The sequence below is a fragment of the Sus scrofa genome, chromosome X (assembly GCF_054392235.1).
Source record: "Sus scrofa isolate SSC_HxYL_T2T_F1_AM1 chromosome X, Sscrofa_HxYL_maternal_Yorkshire_Landrace_v2.0, whole genome shotgun sequence".
Classification (NCBI taxonomy): domain Eukaryota; kingdom Metazoa; phylum Chordata; class Mammalia; order Artiodactyla; family Suidae; genus Sus; species Sus scrofa.
In genome coordinates, this window is record NC_139401.1 from 46503279 (window position 1) to 46522054 (window position 18776).

The 18776-nt window shown below is 48.9% G+C and overlaps 1 protein-coding gene and 1 long non-coding RNA gene across 4 annotated transcripts in view; one reads left to right on the plus strand and one right to left on the minus strand.

The window, feature by feature from the left end:
* The first annotated feature begins 5256 nt into the window (after positions 1–5256).
* GLOD5 (glyoxalase domain containing 5) lies at positions 5257–17470 on the plus strand. Its single transcript, XM_021079705.2, has 4 exons — positions 5257–5363; positions 10659–10796; positions 14782–14937; positions 17060–17470. Exons 1-4 carry the CDS (start codon positions 5301–5303, stop codon positions 17183–17185), a joined length of 483 nt encoding a protein of 160 aa, XP_020935364.1. The 5' UTR covers positions 5257–5300; the 3' UTR covers positions 17186–17470.
* LOC110257658 (uncharacterized) overlaps positions 9502–18776 on the minus strand; it is a 36609-nt gene continuing 27334 nt past the window's right edge. The window contains exons 4-7 of one of the 3 annotated variants that reach the window (XR_014835867.1): positions 18198–18281; positions 14129–14209; positions 10369–13249; positions 9502–9848 (exon numbers count right to left, since the gene is read on the minus strand). This is a non-coding gene — a long non-coding RNA (uncharacterized LOC110257658). Of the gene's footprint in view, positions 9849–10368; positions 13250–13954; positions 14016–14081; positions 14210–18197; positions 18282–18776 lie in introns of those variants that run through there. The other 2 variants (XR_002340570.2, XR_014835868.1) reach the window with 2 other exon arrangements.

Here is an 18776-nt window from a genome sequence, read left to right on the forward strand (position 1 = left end):
GGTGCAGCCCTAAAAAGACCAAAAAAAAAATTTTTTTTTTCTGTTTATTTGGGCAGACTTTGGAATAAGGCAGTGCCCGGAAGTGGTCAGAAGCAGTCTGCAAGCAGAAACTGGGGCAAAACTTTATAGGGTAAATGGGTACATGTAGAAGCAAAGTGAGCTTATTTGATTGGCTAGAGCTGAGGAGAGTGCTTCTGTGGGAAAACCCAGTTGGCTGTTTGTGATTGGTTGTTCTGAACTTCCAGTTTCTCGGTTACAAGCATATTGACTCTGGCTCGTGTAAGCTACCAAAACTGCCTCCATCTAAGGGGCTCCTTGTTTAACTCCTTGAACAGGTGTCATTTGAACTTCCCCATCATCATCAGTGGTCCCCGAATGCATACCTTCAGCATCATTCTTTCCCCAGTTTGTGTATCCTCTCCCCATGCATGAGTGCACACACTGCTGTATGTGATGCCAGAGGCGTCCCCATCCCCTACTCTAGAAGTAGCCCAACCCCAATCTGTGTGACCACAGTTCAAATACCAGCACGTGTGACCCCAGGGTGCCCAACCTCCAAGCTGTGTCCCATCAGCAGTGTCTACGCTTGCATCTGTGGGATCATGAGTGTCCAAACCCCCATGTGCGTGACCCCAGGAGTGTTGACTCCCCAATGTGTGTGACCCCCACAAATGTCCACTTCCCAATCTGTGTGACCCCATGAGTGTCCAAATGCCCATAGCTGTGACCCCAGAGCCACCCACACCATAGTTTGTGACCTCAGCAGTGTCCCTTCCCACTTCTATACCATGGAGTGGCTATCAACAACTCTGTGACTGTAGGAGTGTCCACACCTCCGTCTCTAATTCCAGGGGTGCCAGCTCATCATTTCTTTGACCATAGGAATGTCCATACCCCGTCACTGAGATTGCAGGAGTGTCTACGACGCAGCCTATGTAACCATAGGACTGGCCCCACCTCAGTCACTATGACCGCAGGAATGTCCCCTCCTCGGTGGAACATCATGGATGACCTGATATCTGTCCACACTCCAGCCTGACTCCAGGAGTGTGCAAACCCCCATCTTTGTGGCCCTGTGTCTGTCCACACCCACTCTGTGCGACCTCACTCACAGTTACCCATACCTTAGGCTGTCAGATCCCAGAAGTGCATATCAAAGTCTGAGTGACACCAAGTGGCCTCCCACTACAATATGTATAAACCCAGGGGTGTCCAGGAGTTCCCGCTGTGGCACAACGGGATTAGTGGCGTCTCTGGAAAGCTGGGGCACAGGTTCAATCCCCAGCCTGCCCAGCAACTCCATATGTTATGCAGCAGCCAAAAAAATAAACAAAAAACAAAAAACAAAAAAACAAAAAAAACCAAGGCTGTCCATATCCCGGTTATCTGACCTCTGGAGTGTCCATACCCCAGTATGTGTGACCTGCATGTCACCAGTCTGGGTGACTCAGGAGACTCCACCGCCTAGTGTGTGTGAGCCCAGAAGAGTCCATACACACATCTGTTTGACTCCATCCTAGTTTGTTTGACTCCACTAGTGATGACACACTAGTCCACCTGGGTCTATACTTCACTCTGTGTGATCCCAAGAGTGTGTAATGTCCAGTGTGTATGATTCCAGGAGTGTCCACTCCCAAGTGTATGTGACTTCCAGAAAACCCAGACCCCCATCAGAGTAACCAAGGGTGTCCACACCCCAGTGTATGCTACCTCATGTGGCGGCCACACCCCCATCTTCCCATCTGTGTGGTCCCAGGATCCCAGGAGTGTCCACACAATCACCACACAATGGTATATTCCTTTTTTTTTTTTCTTTTTAGGGCCGCACCCACAGCATATGGAGGTTCCCAGGCTAGGGGTCCAATCGGACTTGTAGCCGCTGGCCTTTGCCGCAGCCACAGCAATGCGGGATCCGAGACGCATCTGCGACCTACACCACAGCTCCCGGCAATGCCAGATCCTTCACCCACTGAGCGAGGCCAGGGATCGAACCCGAAACCTCATGGTTCCTAGTCGGATTCGTTTCCGCTGTGCCACGATGGGAGCTCCCCGCAATGGTATATTCTGACACGATACTAGATTCCTCAGTGGTGCCACTCCTGCACCCCCTCCGTAGCTGGGACCGAGAGGGGCTGCTCATGCCTAATTCAGGAGATGGTTTTTGTCCCTAGCTCCCTCTGACACCATGAAATGGTTGGTCTTTTCTATTTCTATTTCCCCCCAGTAGGCCATTTCTATTTCTCTCCAGTAGGCCATTCAGTTTCCACATTCCCCCTCCGCAACCACACACAGGCACACACCCAGCCACATCCCCAAACAGACCGTCCCAGCCCCAGCCCTGGCAGATCTCATAGAAACCAAAGGCCAAGGCAGCCAGCGTCCTGGTGCAGACCCCGCCCCACCGAGAGCAGTGAAAGAGCCAGTAAATGCACCACTGATGACAGTGAAACCTTGCAGGACCTCATGAAATATCTCAACAAAAAATTGGACATCCTCTTCCCCAACTAGAGTGTCAGGTCCACTTGGGCAGGGACGTGGGTCTGTCTGTCTTGTTCTCTGATGTCTCCCCAGCACCTAGAACGGTGCTCAGGACACAGACCCCATTCATCAGGGGTCTGTTGAATGAGTGAACCCTTTGACCCAGCCATTCCACTTCTAACTCCAACACGCATACACAGGCGCAGGGCTGTGTGCACAAGGCCCGTAGCAGCAAATGACTGGGAAAACCTTGTAAATGTCCATTTCTAGCCACTGACTGTTGCAGAGTGACATGTATGGTGGGAGCACCTACCCAATGTGATACAGAATGAGTGGCTCAGTGGTGAACGAATCCGACTGGGAACCATGAGGTTGCAGGTTCGATCCCTGGCCTTGCTCTGTGGGTGAAGGATCCGGCGTTGCTGTGAGCTATGGTGTAGGTCACAGACAGCTCAGATTTGGCGTTGCTGTGGCTCTGGTGTAGGCCAGCAACTGCAGCTCTGATTCAACACCTAGCCTGGGAACTTCCATATGCCGCAGGTGCCCCCATAAAAAGCAAAAAAAAAAAAAAAAAAGAAAAGAAAAGAATCTGAAACTCACATGCCCCAGGGGATGATGGTGGACAGCTCAAGGTAAGGTGAAGAGCAATGGGGCTGAGGACTGTTCCCTCTCAGTAGTGAAGGGTGAGGGTGGAGTGAAAGAGGGATGGGGATAGGGAGGCCTCCAGAGCTCACACCTCAAAAGGATTCAAAAACATTACACCCTGGAGTTCCCGTCGTGGCGCAGTGGTTGACACAGTGAATCCGACTAGGAACCATGAGCTTGCGGGTTTGATCCCTGGCCTTGCTCCGTGGGTGAAGGATCTGGCGTTGCCGTGAGCTGTGGTGTAGTTTGCAGACAAGGCTTGGTTCCCGAGTTGCTGTGGCTGTGGTACAGGCCTGGGGCTACAGCTCTGAATAGACCCCTAGCCTGGGAACCTCCATATGCCGCAGGAGCGGCCCTAGAAAAGGCAAAAGGACAAAAAAAAAAAAAAAAAAAGAGAAAGAAAGAAACATTACACCATGGGACAAAGAACACTTAATAGCTCTAAGATCTTGGCTTGGAAACAGACAATTACGTTAGAGTAGTTATACTCTAACTCAGATTATCCCTAACTTTGTACCCTGGACATAGACTCGCAAACAGATCAAAGATCTCACACTCTGGAGACACTTTAAAGACATCAGAGGACTCACACCCTAGAAGAAAGGTTCCCCCCAATACTTGGGGATAGGTGGCTTTTCTATGTTGTTATTACAAAGTAATCTCTTACAGGAGTTACCTAGTGGCTCGGCAGGTTGGGAATCTGGCATTGTCACTGCTGTGATGTGGCTCCCTGGCTCAAGAACTTCTGCAGGCCATGGGCGTGGCCAAACCATCCCCCCCAAAATAATAATCCCTTACACATATCCATCTTTTTTTTTGCCTTTTCCAGGGCCGCTCCCACAGCATATGGAGGTTCCCAGGCTAGGGGTCAAATCAGTGCTGTAGCCACTGGCCCACACCAGAGCCACAGCAACTCGGGATCTGAGCCTCGTCTGCAACCTACACCACAGCTCACAGCAACGCCGGATCGTTAACCCACTGAGCAAGGCCAGGGACCGAACCTGCAACCTCATGGTTCCTAGTCGGATTCGTTAACCACTGCGCCACGATGGGAACTCCCACATATCTATCTTGTTATGGACTGTTTATGTCCCGCTTCCAAAACCATGTGTTGAAGCCCTAACCCCCCAATGTGATAGTATTAAGGGCCTTTGGGAGATAATTAGGGTTAGACCAGGTCACGAGGCTGAAGTTCTCATGGTGGTATTAGTGCCCCTATAAAAAGATACCAGACAATAGAATTCCCGTCGTGGTACAGTGGTTAACGAATCCGACTAGGAACCATGAGGTTGAGGGTTCGATCCCTGGCCTTGCTCAGTGGATTAAGGATCGGGCGTTGCCGGGAGCTGTGCTGTAGGTTGCAGACACAGCTCGGATCCCGCGTTGCTGTGGCTCTGGCGTAGGCCAGAGGGTACAGTTCTGATTCGACCCCTAGCCTGGGAACCTCCATATGCCGCGGAAGCGGCCCTAGAAATGGCAAAATGACAAAAAAAAAAAAAAAGATACAAGACAACATGTTCTTTCTCTCTGCCAGGTGAGGACACGGAAAGAAGGTCGCCGCCTGTAAGGCAGGGAGAGAAATGTCATCAGAACTTGACCATGCTGGTACTCTGATCTTGGAGTTCTGGCCTCCAGGATGGTGAGAAGATAAATTCCTGTGGTTCTGGCAACCCCGTCCATAATGCTATATTATGGTGCCCTGAACTGGCAAGGGCTCACCTTAAGCCTTTACTTCCTTTCTTTCTTTCTTTTTTCTTTGCTTTTTAGGGCTGCACCGGTGGCATATGGAGATTCCCAGGCTGGGGGTCAAATCGGAACTGTAGCTGCCTGCCACAGCCACAGCCACAGCCACAGCAACGCCAGATTCCAGCTGCATCTTCGACCTACACCCCAGCTCACGGCAACGCCCGGTCCTTAACCCACTGGGCGAGACCAGGCATCAAATCCACAACCTCACGGTTCCTAGTTGGATTCATTTCTGCTGCGCCAGGACAGAAACTCTAAGCCTTTACTTTCGAGGCCCTGAGTTTCATGTCAGAGTCCGTGTACTTGCACCACCTACCTCTGTCACCACCAGCAGTCCTCAGTCCGTGGCCCTCCCATTCCTGCCCCTTGATCTCCAGGCACTGAGCCAGAGGGTTGTCTTGGAGCCCCAGGGGCGAGGACACTTAGCCTACATGCTGTGCCGTCTGCGCTCCAGGCTGCCAGCCAGGATGTGGAGCAGGACTTCGGAGAAGCAGGTGCATGGGGTGGCAGCAGGGGGGCTTGGGCACAGGTGTCGGCGCCAAGGCTGGGGGTCCCTGGCTGGACCTGGGAGCCTGCTTCCTTTCCATGCGGGTTATCCCCGTATGCTGTCATCCATTTTTCCATCCTCCTCTCTCTTCCTTCCTCTTTCAAAGACAAGCAGAGGGCAGCAGAGGGACACGGGGACTGTCTGCTCTAACACAGGCTCAGCCGGCAGCCCGTCTGCTGGAGGGGCCCTGGGCTGAGGTTTGGCGGCTCCGCTCTGCTCCCTCAGGGCGGCTATGGGAGCCAGTTCAGCCAGGGCCACCAGGATGGGGTGGTGCGGGGAGCGGCCAGGAAGCAGCACCGAGCTTGAGGTTTGCTAGAATTCCAGGGAACCTGGCACCCAGCACCCTGAAGGAGACCTTGAAAAGGACTTTGTAAAAAGATAGAAGCCTTCCCTGTGGAGGAGGCAGGGGGGAGCGTATCGTATTTTAGAGATGCTAGATTTTATATATTTATGCATGTAAGACACATATACGGTTGTTGTGAGGAATAAAATCGATTATATTTTGTGTAGGGTTTAGAAGAGGGTTTGGCACTCAGTAAGCTTAGGTGATTACGACGTCTGGTTGCCTACCCTCAAGCCCTCAGCCTCTGCAGCTGCCCCGCAATGGGGTGCCCTGAAGGAATTCAGGATGGAGAAAAACAGGATATGGGCCCTAGCTAGTTAAGATGCATATGTGAGGAATTATTTTAATGACCCCAGACTCTTGTATCTTTCCATACAAAGAAAAGCCCTAAAATCATTAACTTGAGATGTCTGTTTTTTGTGATTAGCTGTAACCTTTTAATGTTCGACTCCAGGGTTGGTTTTTTTTTTTTTTTTCTTTTTTTTTTTTCCCCAGCCAAAGGCCCTTCCCTTACGTCTTTGGATCAGTTCCTCGGGGCTAAGGGGCTGTCTCCTGGGCTATTATCGTCCTGGTCCTAACTCACAACTTTTAGGTTGTGCGTTCTTTTTCAGTTGATCATCATTTTATAAAGCAGTCTCCCTAACTTCACCTCAGAGGTCCTGCATGATCTGGACCTGCCTTCCCCCTCCTCCTCCTGTCTCACTCACTCTTGGATTCTAAGCCGCTTGGAGGGTCTTCCTGTTCTTAAAGAGCCGGCTCTGGAATTCCCGTTGTGGTTCAGCAGTAACAAACCCGACTAGCATCCATGAGGACGCGGGTTCCATCCCTGGCTGGCCACGCTCAGTGGGTTAAGGATCTGGCGTTGCTGCAGCTGTGGTGTAGGCCGGCAGCTACAGCTCCGATTTGACCCCTAGCCTGGGGATTTCCCTATGCCTCGGGTCCGGCCCTAAAAAAAAAAAAGAGAGAGAGAACGCAAGGCAGCTGTGCTTATCCTTGAATTTGTCAAGATGGAGCTCCGCATCTGCAAAGCAGGAATAACGAAGCGAGTCTGAGCTAGCAGGGCACTGAATAATGAGAGGAGTAGGTTGAGTTAATTTCCAAAAACTAGTAAAAGTGGGGGATGCGGCTAAAGCAGTGCTTAGGTGAAATGTGTAGCTCTAAATGCCTATAGATCAGAAAAGTTGAAAATCAGTTACCTAAGCTTCCATATCAAGAATCTGGGAGCTCCCTTGTGGCCCAGCAGGTTAAGGATCCAGTGTTGTCACTGCTGTGACCTGGGAACTTTTGTGTGCCATGGAAGCAGCCAGAAAAAGAAAGAAAGAGAGAGAGAGAGAGAGAGAGAGAGAGAGAGAGAGAGAGAGAGAGAGAGAGAGAGAAAGAAAGAAAGAAAGAAAGAAAGAAAGAAAGAAAGAAAAAAAGAATCAGGAAAAGGAACAGCATCAATTAGGGTTCAATTACCCTAAGAAAGTGAAAGGAAGGAAATCATAAAGCTAAGAACAGAAACTGGTAAAATGGAAAGCAAATACACAACAGAGAAAATAAATGTCAAAAACTGGTTCTTTGGAGTTCCCGTCGTGATGCAGTGGAAACAAATCTGACTAGGAGCCATGAGGTTTTAGGTTTGATCCCTGGCCTCGCTCAGTGGGTTAAGGATCCGGTGTTGCCGTGAGCTGTGGTGTAGGTTGCAGACATGGCTCAGATCCAGCATTTTTGTGGCTGTGGTGTAGGCCAGCAGTTGTAGCTCTGATTGGACCCCTAGCTGGAACCTCCATATGCCATGTGGCCCTAAAAAGCAACAACAACAACAACAAAAAAAAATTGGTTCTTTAAAGAGACTAATAAACTATTAGTAATTTCTGTTTTTGAAAGAAAAAATATAAAGTATGAGGACTGAAAAGGGAGTGCTATTATGAATCCTACAGATATTAAAAGGTTAATAAGTTTTTTTAAACATACGATTTTTCTGGAGTTCCCATCATGGCTCAGTGATTAACGAATCCGACTGGGAACCATGAGGTTGCGGGTTCGATCCCTGGCCTTGCTCAGTGGTTTCAGGATCCGGCATTGCCGTGAACTGTGGTGTAGGCACAGACACGGCTCGGATCCTGCGTTGCTGTGGCTCTGGTGTAGGCTGTTGGCTATAGTTCTGATTAGACCCCAGCCTGGGAACCTCCATGTGCTGCGGGAGCGGCCCTAGAAAAGGCAAAAAGACAAAAAAAAAAAAAAATACGATTTTCTTTACACTGGAGCCCAAGTGTCAGTCACTGTCTCATTCTGCTGCTTTTGGGTCCATGTGGATCCTCTGTATCTGTGAGGCAGCAGAACTCAGAAACGTTGCTAGTGCATCATGAAAAATTCATTGTTTAAAATGTAATGGTTTGGGTGGAATTGAACACAGTAGCATAGAAGAAAATAGCATAGAGGGGAATGGTATAGAATGGAATGGGGAGTTCCCACTATGGCACAGTGGACTAATGAGCCGGCTTGTCTCTTGGAAGCATGGGTTTGATCCCCAGCATGGTGCGGTGGGTTAAGGATCTGGCATTGGGTACAGCTGTGGCATAGGTTGCAGCTCTGGCTCAGATTTGATTCCTGGCCTGGAAATTTCTATCTGCCGTGGGTGGGTGTGGCCGAAAAAGAAAAAAAAAAAAAAAGAATGGAAGGGAACGGAACAGAATAAAGTAGGAGTCAGACTTTGTGCCAGGCACTGGGCCTAATTATTGTAGCAGATAACTCATTAACTGAACAAATATTACGAAACATCTGATAGTTGTTTGGGACACAGTGGGGAACAAAATGGAAATCTCTTACCTTTATGAAGCTTATATTCTTATAAGGGAGACATGGGCAGAAGGCCCTGAGACCACAGGTACAAGGAACAGGCAAAAGAACAATGTGGCCTGGAGCTCAAGCGCAATGGATGAAGCCGGAGCGACTAGGGGTCAGGATAGAAAGTGTGGATTTTAACAAGATGACCAGGACATCATTATCATCCTTAACTCTTTTTTTTTCTTTGGTCTTTTTGCCTTTTCTAGGGCTGCTCCCACAGCATATGGAGGTTCCCAGGCTAGGGATCTAATTGGAGCTGTAGCTGCCAGCCTACGCTAGAGCCACAGCAACGTGAGATCCGAGTCACGTCTGCAACCTACACCACAGCTCACGGTAACGCCAGATCCTTAACCCATTGAGCAAGGCCAGGGATAGTACCCGCCACCTCATGGTTCCTAGTCGGATTCACTGCGTCAACCACTGCGCCACGACGGGAACATCCATCCTTAACTCTTACAGTACTTGCTATGTCAGGCATTGTTCTAAGCCTTTAAAAACACAACTCTAGGGAGTTCCCATTGTGGCTCAACAGTAATGAAGCTGACTAGTATCCATAAGGACTCGGGTTCGATCCCTGGCCTCATTCAGTGGGTTAAAAATCCGGTGTTGCCATGAGCTGTGGTGTAGGTTGCAGACTGGGCTCGGATCCCATGTTGCTGTGGCTGTGGCCTTGGTCAGCAGCTGTAGCTCAATTTGCCCCCTAGCCTGGGAACTTCCATATGCCACAGGTGCAGCCCCCCCAAAAAAGAAAAAAAATTGTTCACAGCAGTCCTATAAAACTCATATAAAAATAATGCCCATTTTCCAGAATGGGACACCAAGGCACAGGGTGTAATTAAGTGTTCATCTGACTCCAGAGTCTGTTCTTTTGACCACTATCTTCTGCAATTTATAGTACACAGACATCGTATAATCCTGTAGCAGATGTAATATAAATATGCAAATTATTAATGAATGCAAATCAAGAGAAAGATCTGGGGGGAGGTATGCCAGAGGCAGGAAGTGAGAGGGGGTGCCTGTCCACTGTGTGTCAAGTTTCATCTGTAAGCACACATGCCCATGGAGTTCCCGTCGTGGCTCAGTGGTTAACAAATCTGACTAGGAACCATGAGGTTGTGGGTTCGATCCCTGACCTTGCTCAATGGGCTGGGGATCCAGCATTGCTGTGAGCTGTGGTGTATATCGCAGACGTGGCTCGGATCCTGCATTGCTGTGGCTCTGGCGTAGGCCAGTGACTACAGCTCCAATTAGACCCCTAGCCTGGGAACCTCCATATGCCACGGGAGCGGCCCCAGAAAAGGCAAAAAAAAAAAAAAAAAGCACACAGGCCCAGAAACACTGACTGCATCTGAGATGCTCCCATTTTGTCCTGTGATCCTAACTGTGGTGTGAAAAGGGAGGAGATTGAGTTAAACTGGCCAAAAGAGGGCTTGTACTCATAGGGCTGGGCCTCCTGTATGTCTGGGTCCTTTCTTCCAAAAGAGATGAATTCCAGCTTGGGGAAAACAAGGGAGGCTTTGGTCTTGGTTTCTTATCTTCATCTCTATCCCTCTGGAATGAGGAAAATAACAAGAACACAGGAGTTCCTGTGGTTGTGGCACAGCGGAAACAAATCCGACTAGGAACCATGAGGTTGTAGGTTCGATCTCTGGCCTTGCTCCGTGGGTGAAGGATCTGGCGTTGCCGTGAGCTATGGCGTAGGTCGCAGATGCAGCTCAGATCCTGCATGGCTATGGCTGTGGCGTAGGCTGGCAGCTGTAGCTCTGATTCAACCCCTAGCCTGGGAACCTCCATATGCCGTGGGTGCAGCCCTAAAAAGACAGAAAAAAAAACCACACACACACACAAGGAAACAGCAGAGAGTGGTCACGGCAGACATGTGGACTCTTGTGAATCCACACATAAGTCACAAGTCCTGAAGATTCCTCCCAGGACTTTTCCCTTGAAATGGGTGTCGAAGGAAGTATAGTCTTTGGGAAGGTGCGGGGAGGTGGCGAGAATGAAACACAGGAAACTTGGGTGTGACCAGGGGTAGTGTGGTCTCTTCTAACTTTTTTCATCTTTTTTCAGCCATGGAGGGACAGCAGTCAGACCCCTTTCCCGTGTCTTATCCACAGACTTGACCACATTGTAATGACAGTAAAGAACATCAAAGACACCACTACGTTTTATTCCAAGATTCTGGGCATGGAGGTCGTGACTTTCAAGGTAATTACTTCCCCAAATGGCAAACTGTAGGGCAGATAAAACTTGATTGTAATACTTTAAAAAGTAACCTAGGAGTTCCCGTCGTGGCTCAGTGGTAATGAACCAACTACTATCCATGAGGATGCGGGTTCGATCCCTGGCCTCGCTCAGGGGGTGAAGGATCCGGCGTTGCCGTGAGCTGTGGTGTAGGTCGCAGGCGCAGCTTGGATCCGGAGTTGCTGTGGCTCTGGCGTAGGCTGGCGGCTACAGCTCCGGTTGGACCCCTAGCCTGGGAACCTCCATATGCCGTGGGTGCGGCCCTAGGAAAAAAAAAAGTAAACTAAAACTCAAACACACACACACACACACACACACACGCACATGCGCACACGCGCGCGCAAGTACACTCAAGAGCTATGAGAAGAATTTAAAGGATCAATGGAGGAGATTCTAAAATCTGAATAAAAATTGTAAAAGGACCAAAGAGGTGGAGTTCCCATTGTGGCTCAGTGGTTAACGAATCCGACTAGGAACCATGAAGTTGCGGGTTTGGTCCCTGGCCTTGCTCAGTGGGTTAAGGATCTGGTGTTGCCGTGAACTGTGGTGTAGGTTGCAGATGCGGCTCAGATCCCTCGTTGCTGTGGCTCTGTGTAGGCCGGCGGCTACAGCTCAGATTCGACCCCTAGTCTGGGAACCTCCATATGCCGCGGGAGTGGCCCCAAAAAAGGCAAAAAGACAAAAAAAAAAAAAAAACCCAAAGAGATTGTTCAGAGAAAGAAAATGGAGGGGAAAAAGGGAAGAAATTACCATAGGAAGATGCAAGAGAATGTTCCAGTCTTTATAGGAAAAGGACTAACTGAATATCCAGAACACTGACACTTAGATATGTTCTTATGAAATTATAGAACATCAAAATAAAATCAAGCTCCTAGGAGCTTTCAGAGAGGTTAAAAAGAAAAGTGGTTCAGAGTTCCCTGGTGGCTCAGAGGGTTAAGCACCCAGTGTTGTCACTGCTGTGGCTTGGGCCACTGCGTGGTGAGGGTTCACTCTCTGGTTGGGAACTTCCGCCTGCCACAGGCACAGCCAAAAAAAGAAAAGGAAAGTAAAGAAAAGAAAAAAGTAGTTCAACTACAAAGGGAAAGGCAATAAGCAGATTTCAGATTTCCCAAGAGACCAGAAGACAACAGAAGAACAACTTCAAGATTCTGACGGAAAAACATTTCAACCTAGAATTCTATGAACAAGCTATTAATCAAGGTGAGTATAAAATAAAACATTCTTTGACATGACTCAGAAACTTTGCTTACTTGCTTTGAAAATTACTTGAGAATACACTACAACAAAATGAACGATTAATCTAGGAATAAGAGGAGTTCCCGCTGTGGCACAATGGGATCAGCGGCATTTCTACAGTGCCAGGACTCAGATTCGATTCCCGGCCCAGCACAGTGGGTTAAAGATCCAGCATTGCCACAGATGTGGCGTTGTTGAAAGTGTGGCTCCGATCTCATCCTTGGCCTGGAAACTCCATATGCCACAGGGCAGCCCCAAAAAAGAAAAAAAAAATCCAGGAATAAGAAAGACATCAAAGTCAGGACACAGTGGATCCCAAGAGGAATATCCAGAAATATACGTTGAAAACAATCAGTCCAGTTCAGATCAAGAGAAGGAAAGATCCCACGAAAAAGAGATTCAAAGTAAAAAGGAGGGGAGTTCCCGTTGTGGCTCAGTGGTTAACGAATCTGACTGGGAACCATGAGGTTGCGGGTTCGATGCTCGGCCTTGCTCAGTGTGTTAAGGATCCAGCGTTGCCGTGAGCTGTGGTGTGGGTCGCAGATGCGGCTCGGATCCCGCGTTGCTGTGACTCTGGCGTAGACCGGCGGCTACAGCTCCGATTCGACCCCTAGCCTGGGAACCTCCATATGCCATGGGATCGGCCCTAGAAAAGGAAAAAAAAAAAAAAAAAAAAGAGTGAAAAATGAAGAAGCCAAATGAGGTCTACAGCCTGGTACCATTCATAACACGCACACATAAAATAATACATGTTTTACGATAATTTAGGAAAACCCAAAGATGAACGTCGAACACATGTATAATGATTGCCTAGAGTGGGGAAAGGAATGAATGGAGATCAAAAGAATAAAGATGCAAATAAAACAAGAAAAGGACCTTGCATGGGCCAAGAATGATAGTGAGGCATATGAAGCCTCAACCGCCTGTATTTGGACACACTGGAGTGAAATTTCAGTATATCTAGGATCAAGAAAAGTCAGATGTATTATCTACAAAAGAATGAAAAACAGGAGTTCCGTCGTGGCGCAGTGGTTAACGAATCTGACTAGGAACCATGAGATTTCGGGTTCGATCCCTGGCCTTGCTCAGTGGGTTAAGGATCCGGTGTTGCCGTGGCTCTGGCGGCTGCAGCTCCGATTCGACCCCTAGCCTGGGAACCTCCATGTGCCATGGGTGTGGCTCTAGAAAAGGCAAAAAAAAAAAAAAAAAAAGGAATAAAAAAACAGATTAACATCAGACTTCTTAACAGCAATAGCAGATTCAGGAAGACAACGAAACCACGTATTTAAAAGGCTGTGGGAAGGGAGTTCCCGTCGAGGCTCAGTGGAAACGAATATGACTGGCATCCATGAGGACGCAGGTTCGACCCCTGGCCTCGCTCAGTGGGTTAAGGATCTGGTGTTGCCATGAGCTGTGGTGTAGGTTGCAGATGCGACTCGGACCTGGCGTTGCTGTGGCTGTGGCCTAGGCTGGCAGCTACAGCTCCGATTGGACCCCTAGCCTGGGAACTTCCATATGCCGCGGGTGTGGCCCTAAAGAGCAAAAAACCAAACAGAAAGATGCAGTGGTTTCCTTAAAAGCTGTAAAAGGAATAAATAACAAGGTCCTACTGTATAGCACTGGGAACTATATTCAATATCCCGTCATAAACTCTAAGGGAAAAGAAAAAAATTGTAAAAGGACCAAAAGAGGAACTAAAAATGACGACAGAATTCTATTAGGAGGGGCAGTGAAAGGGGAGGAGCTAGGTCCTCATTCATCTTAGCAGGGAGATACAGAAAATGTCTAAAACTCTCAGATCCAGAAAGAGCGGCACAGCAGTTAGGGACTGTGTTTGGAGACCCTCGGGAGAAAACTCCACGACCCATAAGTTAAATAACATAGAGCTTTCTTTTTCTTTTATTTAACAACCAATCTGGAGGTAGGCAGTCAGCGCTCGGGCAGTGGCTGGAAGGAGGAGGAAGTGAGTGGGCAAAAAGCACCAGCTCAGTGGGGTGGGGAGGTTCCCAGAAGCCCCACTCATGGCCCCAGCTGACATCTCATTGTCTGGTTCATCTTACCTGGCCTCTCAGCAAGGCATGCTGGGAAATGCAGGTGTTTAAAGCTCGTGGCACCACACGCCCCACTGAAACTTGGGTTGTCTTTAAAAGAAAAAAAAAAAGGAGACGTGAATTGAGTAGACAAACTGCCATCTCTGCCATGAGGAATATAAACATATTATTTGGGGGTATGGAAATAATTTTCCAGAAGAAAGAAACACATACACACATTGAGAGCAGCAGCCTCTGGGGAATGAGACTAGAGTGGGACCACAGGTTGCTGGTTTTCATCATAAGCCTTGTTCTATTTTTTCGGAGTTCCCGTCATGGCGCAGTGGTTAATGGATCCGACTAGGAACCATGAGGTTGCAGGTTCGATCCCTGGCCTTGCTCAGTGGGTTAAGGATCTGGCATTGCTGTGAGCTGTAGTGTAGGTAGCAGATGCGGCTCGGATCCCGCGTTGCTGTGGCTCTGGCGTAGGCCGGTGGCTACAGCTCTGATTCGACCCCTAGCCTGGGAACCTCCATATGCCATGGGAAGCAGCCCTAGAAAAGGCAAAATAAGTAAATAAGCCTTATTCTATTTTTTTTTAAACCTCCGTGGGGTAGGTAGGGGGTTTTACCTCACACTCATCTTGGAGGTTTAGTTTCAGGTTGTTTTCGCTTCCCAAATAGGGAGACCGGAAAGCATTGTGTTTTGGAGACCAGAAATTTAACCTCCACGAGATGGGAAAGGAATTTGAACCCAAAGCTGCTTGCCCAGTCCCTGGTTCCCTGGATATTTGTCTGATCACAGAGGTGCCTTTGGAGGAAGTGGTCCAGCACCTCAAGGTGAGTCAGCCTTCCCCTCTTTTGAGAAACGTGCTGCAGATTCTGTGAAAAGATAAGCATGACTCAAACCTCAGACACAACAGGTTTTGTCACGTCCAGATGAGCCCTATATGCAATTGTTTACTCATTATTTTTGTTGACATCATTTTTTTCCTATAAACAAATGCATTTTATGTTTTTGTTTTGTTTTGTTTTTGTTTTTCTCTTTTTGCCTTTTCTAGGGCCGCTCCCACAGCATATGGAGGTTCCCAGGCTAGGGGTCTAATTGAAGCTGTAGCTGCCGGCCCAGGCCACAGCCACAGCAACTCAGGATCCAAGCTGCGTCTGCGACCTACACCACAGCTCACGGCAATGCCCACTGAGCGAGGCCAGGGATCAAACCCACAATCTCATGGTTCCTCGTCAGATCCGTAAAACACTGAGCCACGATGGGAACTCCCAACAAATGCATTTTAAAAGAAAACTTTAGAGTTCCCATCATGGCGCAGCGGAAACGAATCCGACGAGGAACCTCAAGATTGTGGGTTCAATCCCTGGCCTCGCTCAGTGGGTTAAGGATCCAGTGTTGCCGTGAGCTGTAGTGTAGGTCACAGAATAGGCTCGGATCTGGTGTTGCTGTGGCTGTGGCATAGGCCAACAGTTGTAGCTCTGATTGGACCCCCTAGCCTGGGAACCTCCAGATGCCGCAGGTGCAGCCCTAAAAAGACAGAAGACAATTTAAAAAAGAAAAGAAAACTTTATATCACCCTTTTGAAAAATATTATACCTCAATCCTTTTTACGTAAATACATTTATGTAAAAAGAAAATGTTCAGGAGTTCCCTGGTGGCTCAGTGGGTTAAGGATCAGGCATTGACACTGCTATGGCTCGTGTTTGATCCCTGGTCCCAGAACTTCCACATGCATAGGCGCGGCCAAAAAAGAAAAGAAAAAATAAAATGTTTAACCAAGTAAATGAAAACCCATGATATTTGGGCATAAAACATGGGGCTGCAAAAACAAACAGCTATAAAAATATCTCAATGTTATTTGAGTCTAGCCACTTCCATGCCCCCACTTTCTGGGCCTGGCATTGCAAAGGGGGATTTGGCAAGTGGTTAAGGAGGGGCCAAGGACTTGGCATCCACCAGAGGCTTTCTTCTTGGTATAATCAGAAGGTCTGAAAGAGGATTGAAGAGGGAATAATTTCTGACTCACCATTACTTAATTTAGTGTTCCTTTAACACTTAAAATGATTTCACGTGAGGAGGTCATCGGTTCTCCTTTTGGGGAATGCAGATGGAGGTATTAAGTATATTTTGTGCAAATTGATCTGGACTCCTTTGGAAAATATCAGTGAAAAAAAGTCTGGTTTGGAGTTAAAGTGGGTAAATTATAGGGGTTAAGGGTATGGACTTTGGCCCAGACTGTCTTTATTTTGGTTTTTGTTTGTTTGTTTTTGGGGATTTTTTTTTTGTCTTTTTGCCTTTTCTGGGGCCGCACCTGCAGCATATGGAGGTTCCCAGGCGAGGGGTCTAATCGGAGCTGTAGCTGCCGGCCTATGCCAGAGTCACAGCCACGCAGGATCTGAGCCATGTCTGTGATCTACACCAAAGCTCCCAGCAACACCGGATCCTTAACCCACTGAGTGAGGCCAGGGATAGAACCCGCAACCTCATGGTTCCTGGTCGGATTCATTAACCACTGAGCCACGACGGGAACTCCTGTTTTTTGGGGTTTTTTTTTGCCGCAGCATGCAGGGGCTTGATGTGGGATCTTGGTTCCCAGAGCAGGAATCAAACCCAGACCACGGCGGCGAAAACACTGAGTCCTAACCACTAGACCACCAGGGAACTTCCCAGCCGAGACTGTCTAGGTTTGAATTCTGACTCTGCCACTTACTAGATAACACGAGGTGCATTATCATCCCCCATCGACAGATCAGGAAACTGAGGGACAGACAGAGCGGTTAGGTACTCTGCTGGAGGTCAGCCAGCTGGTGAGCAGCTGGAGCAGAGAGAGGGAGGGAGAATGGTAGGTGATACAGAAGGACACGGAGGTCTTCCAGGCCACTGTAAGGAATTGACCTTCGGTGTGACACGTGGACTGTGATGAATGACTTTTGTTCTCTCTTCCCACCTCAGGCTTGTGATGTCCCCATTGAGGAGGGTCCAGTCCTCAGAACAGGGGCAAAAGGGCCCATTATGTCCATTTACTTCCGAGACCCTGACAGAAACCTGATCGAGGTGTCCAGCTATATGTCCTCATGATGGAGGCGAGCTCTCCGCCCTGCTGTCCCCTGTGATGTCACCCTCTGTCTTCCTTCCTGCAAAACGTCATCCCGGGCCCAGAGACCTCCAAGGACGGAGGACTTGCGCACGTCACACATCCGGCTGGGAGGCGGGGGACGGGGGGGGGAGGGCGGGGGGGGCGGGGCGGGTGTGGATCTGGGGTGGGTTTGGGAACGAGATGTCTGAACGTCCTCCATCCAAGCTGCCCCCATACATTCATAATCTTTCCATTAACATGAACTCTTCCTTGTTATTGTCTCAGCATTATGTGTGGGTCTCTGGGCTGTTTGGGGGTCAGGAACCAGAGTATGACATCTCTGGGGACCAAACTCAGGGTTATCCCCTTGAGATTCACGACCCCTGACAGATTTCTCCTTGTCGGTGAGCTCATCCATTTTTATCCTTTTTTTTTTTTTTTTTTTTTTTTCCTTTTCTGGGGCCGCATCTGTGGCATATGGAGGTTCCCAGGCGAGGGGTTCAATCGGGGCTGTAGCCGCCAGCCTACACCATAGCCACAGCCACGCGGGGATCCAAGCCGCGTCTGCGACATACACCACAGCTCACGGCAACGCCCGATCCTTAACCCACAGAACAAGGCCATGGATCAAACCTGCAACCTCATGATTCCTAGTTGGATTCCTTAACCACTGTGCCATGACGGGAACTCCCATTTTGATCCTTTTTTTGATTCACCTCACTCCTCCCAAGTGCTGCCTGCTGTTTCCTCCACCCTGAAGGCTTGACTGATCTCTGGTTCCCCAGATCTCTGATTCCCCTGAAGCCTTCAAGGGCCAACCCAGATGCTACTGACTCCTCCTGGGGTGCCTGAGCTGGTCTCACCCCTGGGGAACGTGGCGCTTCCTACCTTTGGATGTGGTAGGTTCAGACTGAGCTCAACTGCGGCTCAGCTCCTGACAGAAACAGGAACCCATTTCCCTTCCCCCACCATTCACTCATGGCGTCAACCAACGAACATACATTGAGCACCTACTGTGTGCTTGGCTCTGTTCCAGGCATTGGAGAGTGTGTGTTGAACAGAAGAGTCAAGCATATCTATGTCTGTGGAGCTGCCATTCTAGGGGGAGAGACAGAAAAGAAATAAAATTCAGGAGTTCCCGTCGTGGCTCAGAGGTTAACGAATCCGACTAGGAACCATGAGGTGGCGGGTTCGATCCCTGACTTTACTCAGTGGGTTAAGGATCCAGCGTTGCTGTGAGCTGCGGTGTGGGTTGCAGACGCAGCTCGGATCCCATGTTGCTATGGCTCTGGCATAGGCCGGCAGCTACAGCTCTGGTTAGACCCCTAGCCTGGGAACTTCCTTATGTCGTGGGTGTGGCCCTAAAAAGACATACACACACAAAAAAAAAAGTGGTTGGACTCTGGAGATCCTCTGAAGACAGAGACTGGAAGAGTTCACCAAGACAGAACATGTCAACTTAGAGAAGGCCATTTAGAGTTCTGAACCAAGAGAAGGAACCAGCAAAAGAGACAGGCAAAGAGGAAAGGGAAGAGTACAGGTCCCGAGCAAATAAGAGACAGATGAAGGAACATGTATGAGAGTTTCTTGGAG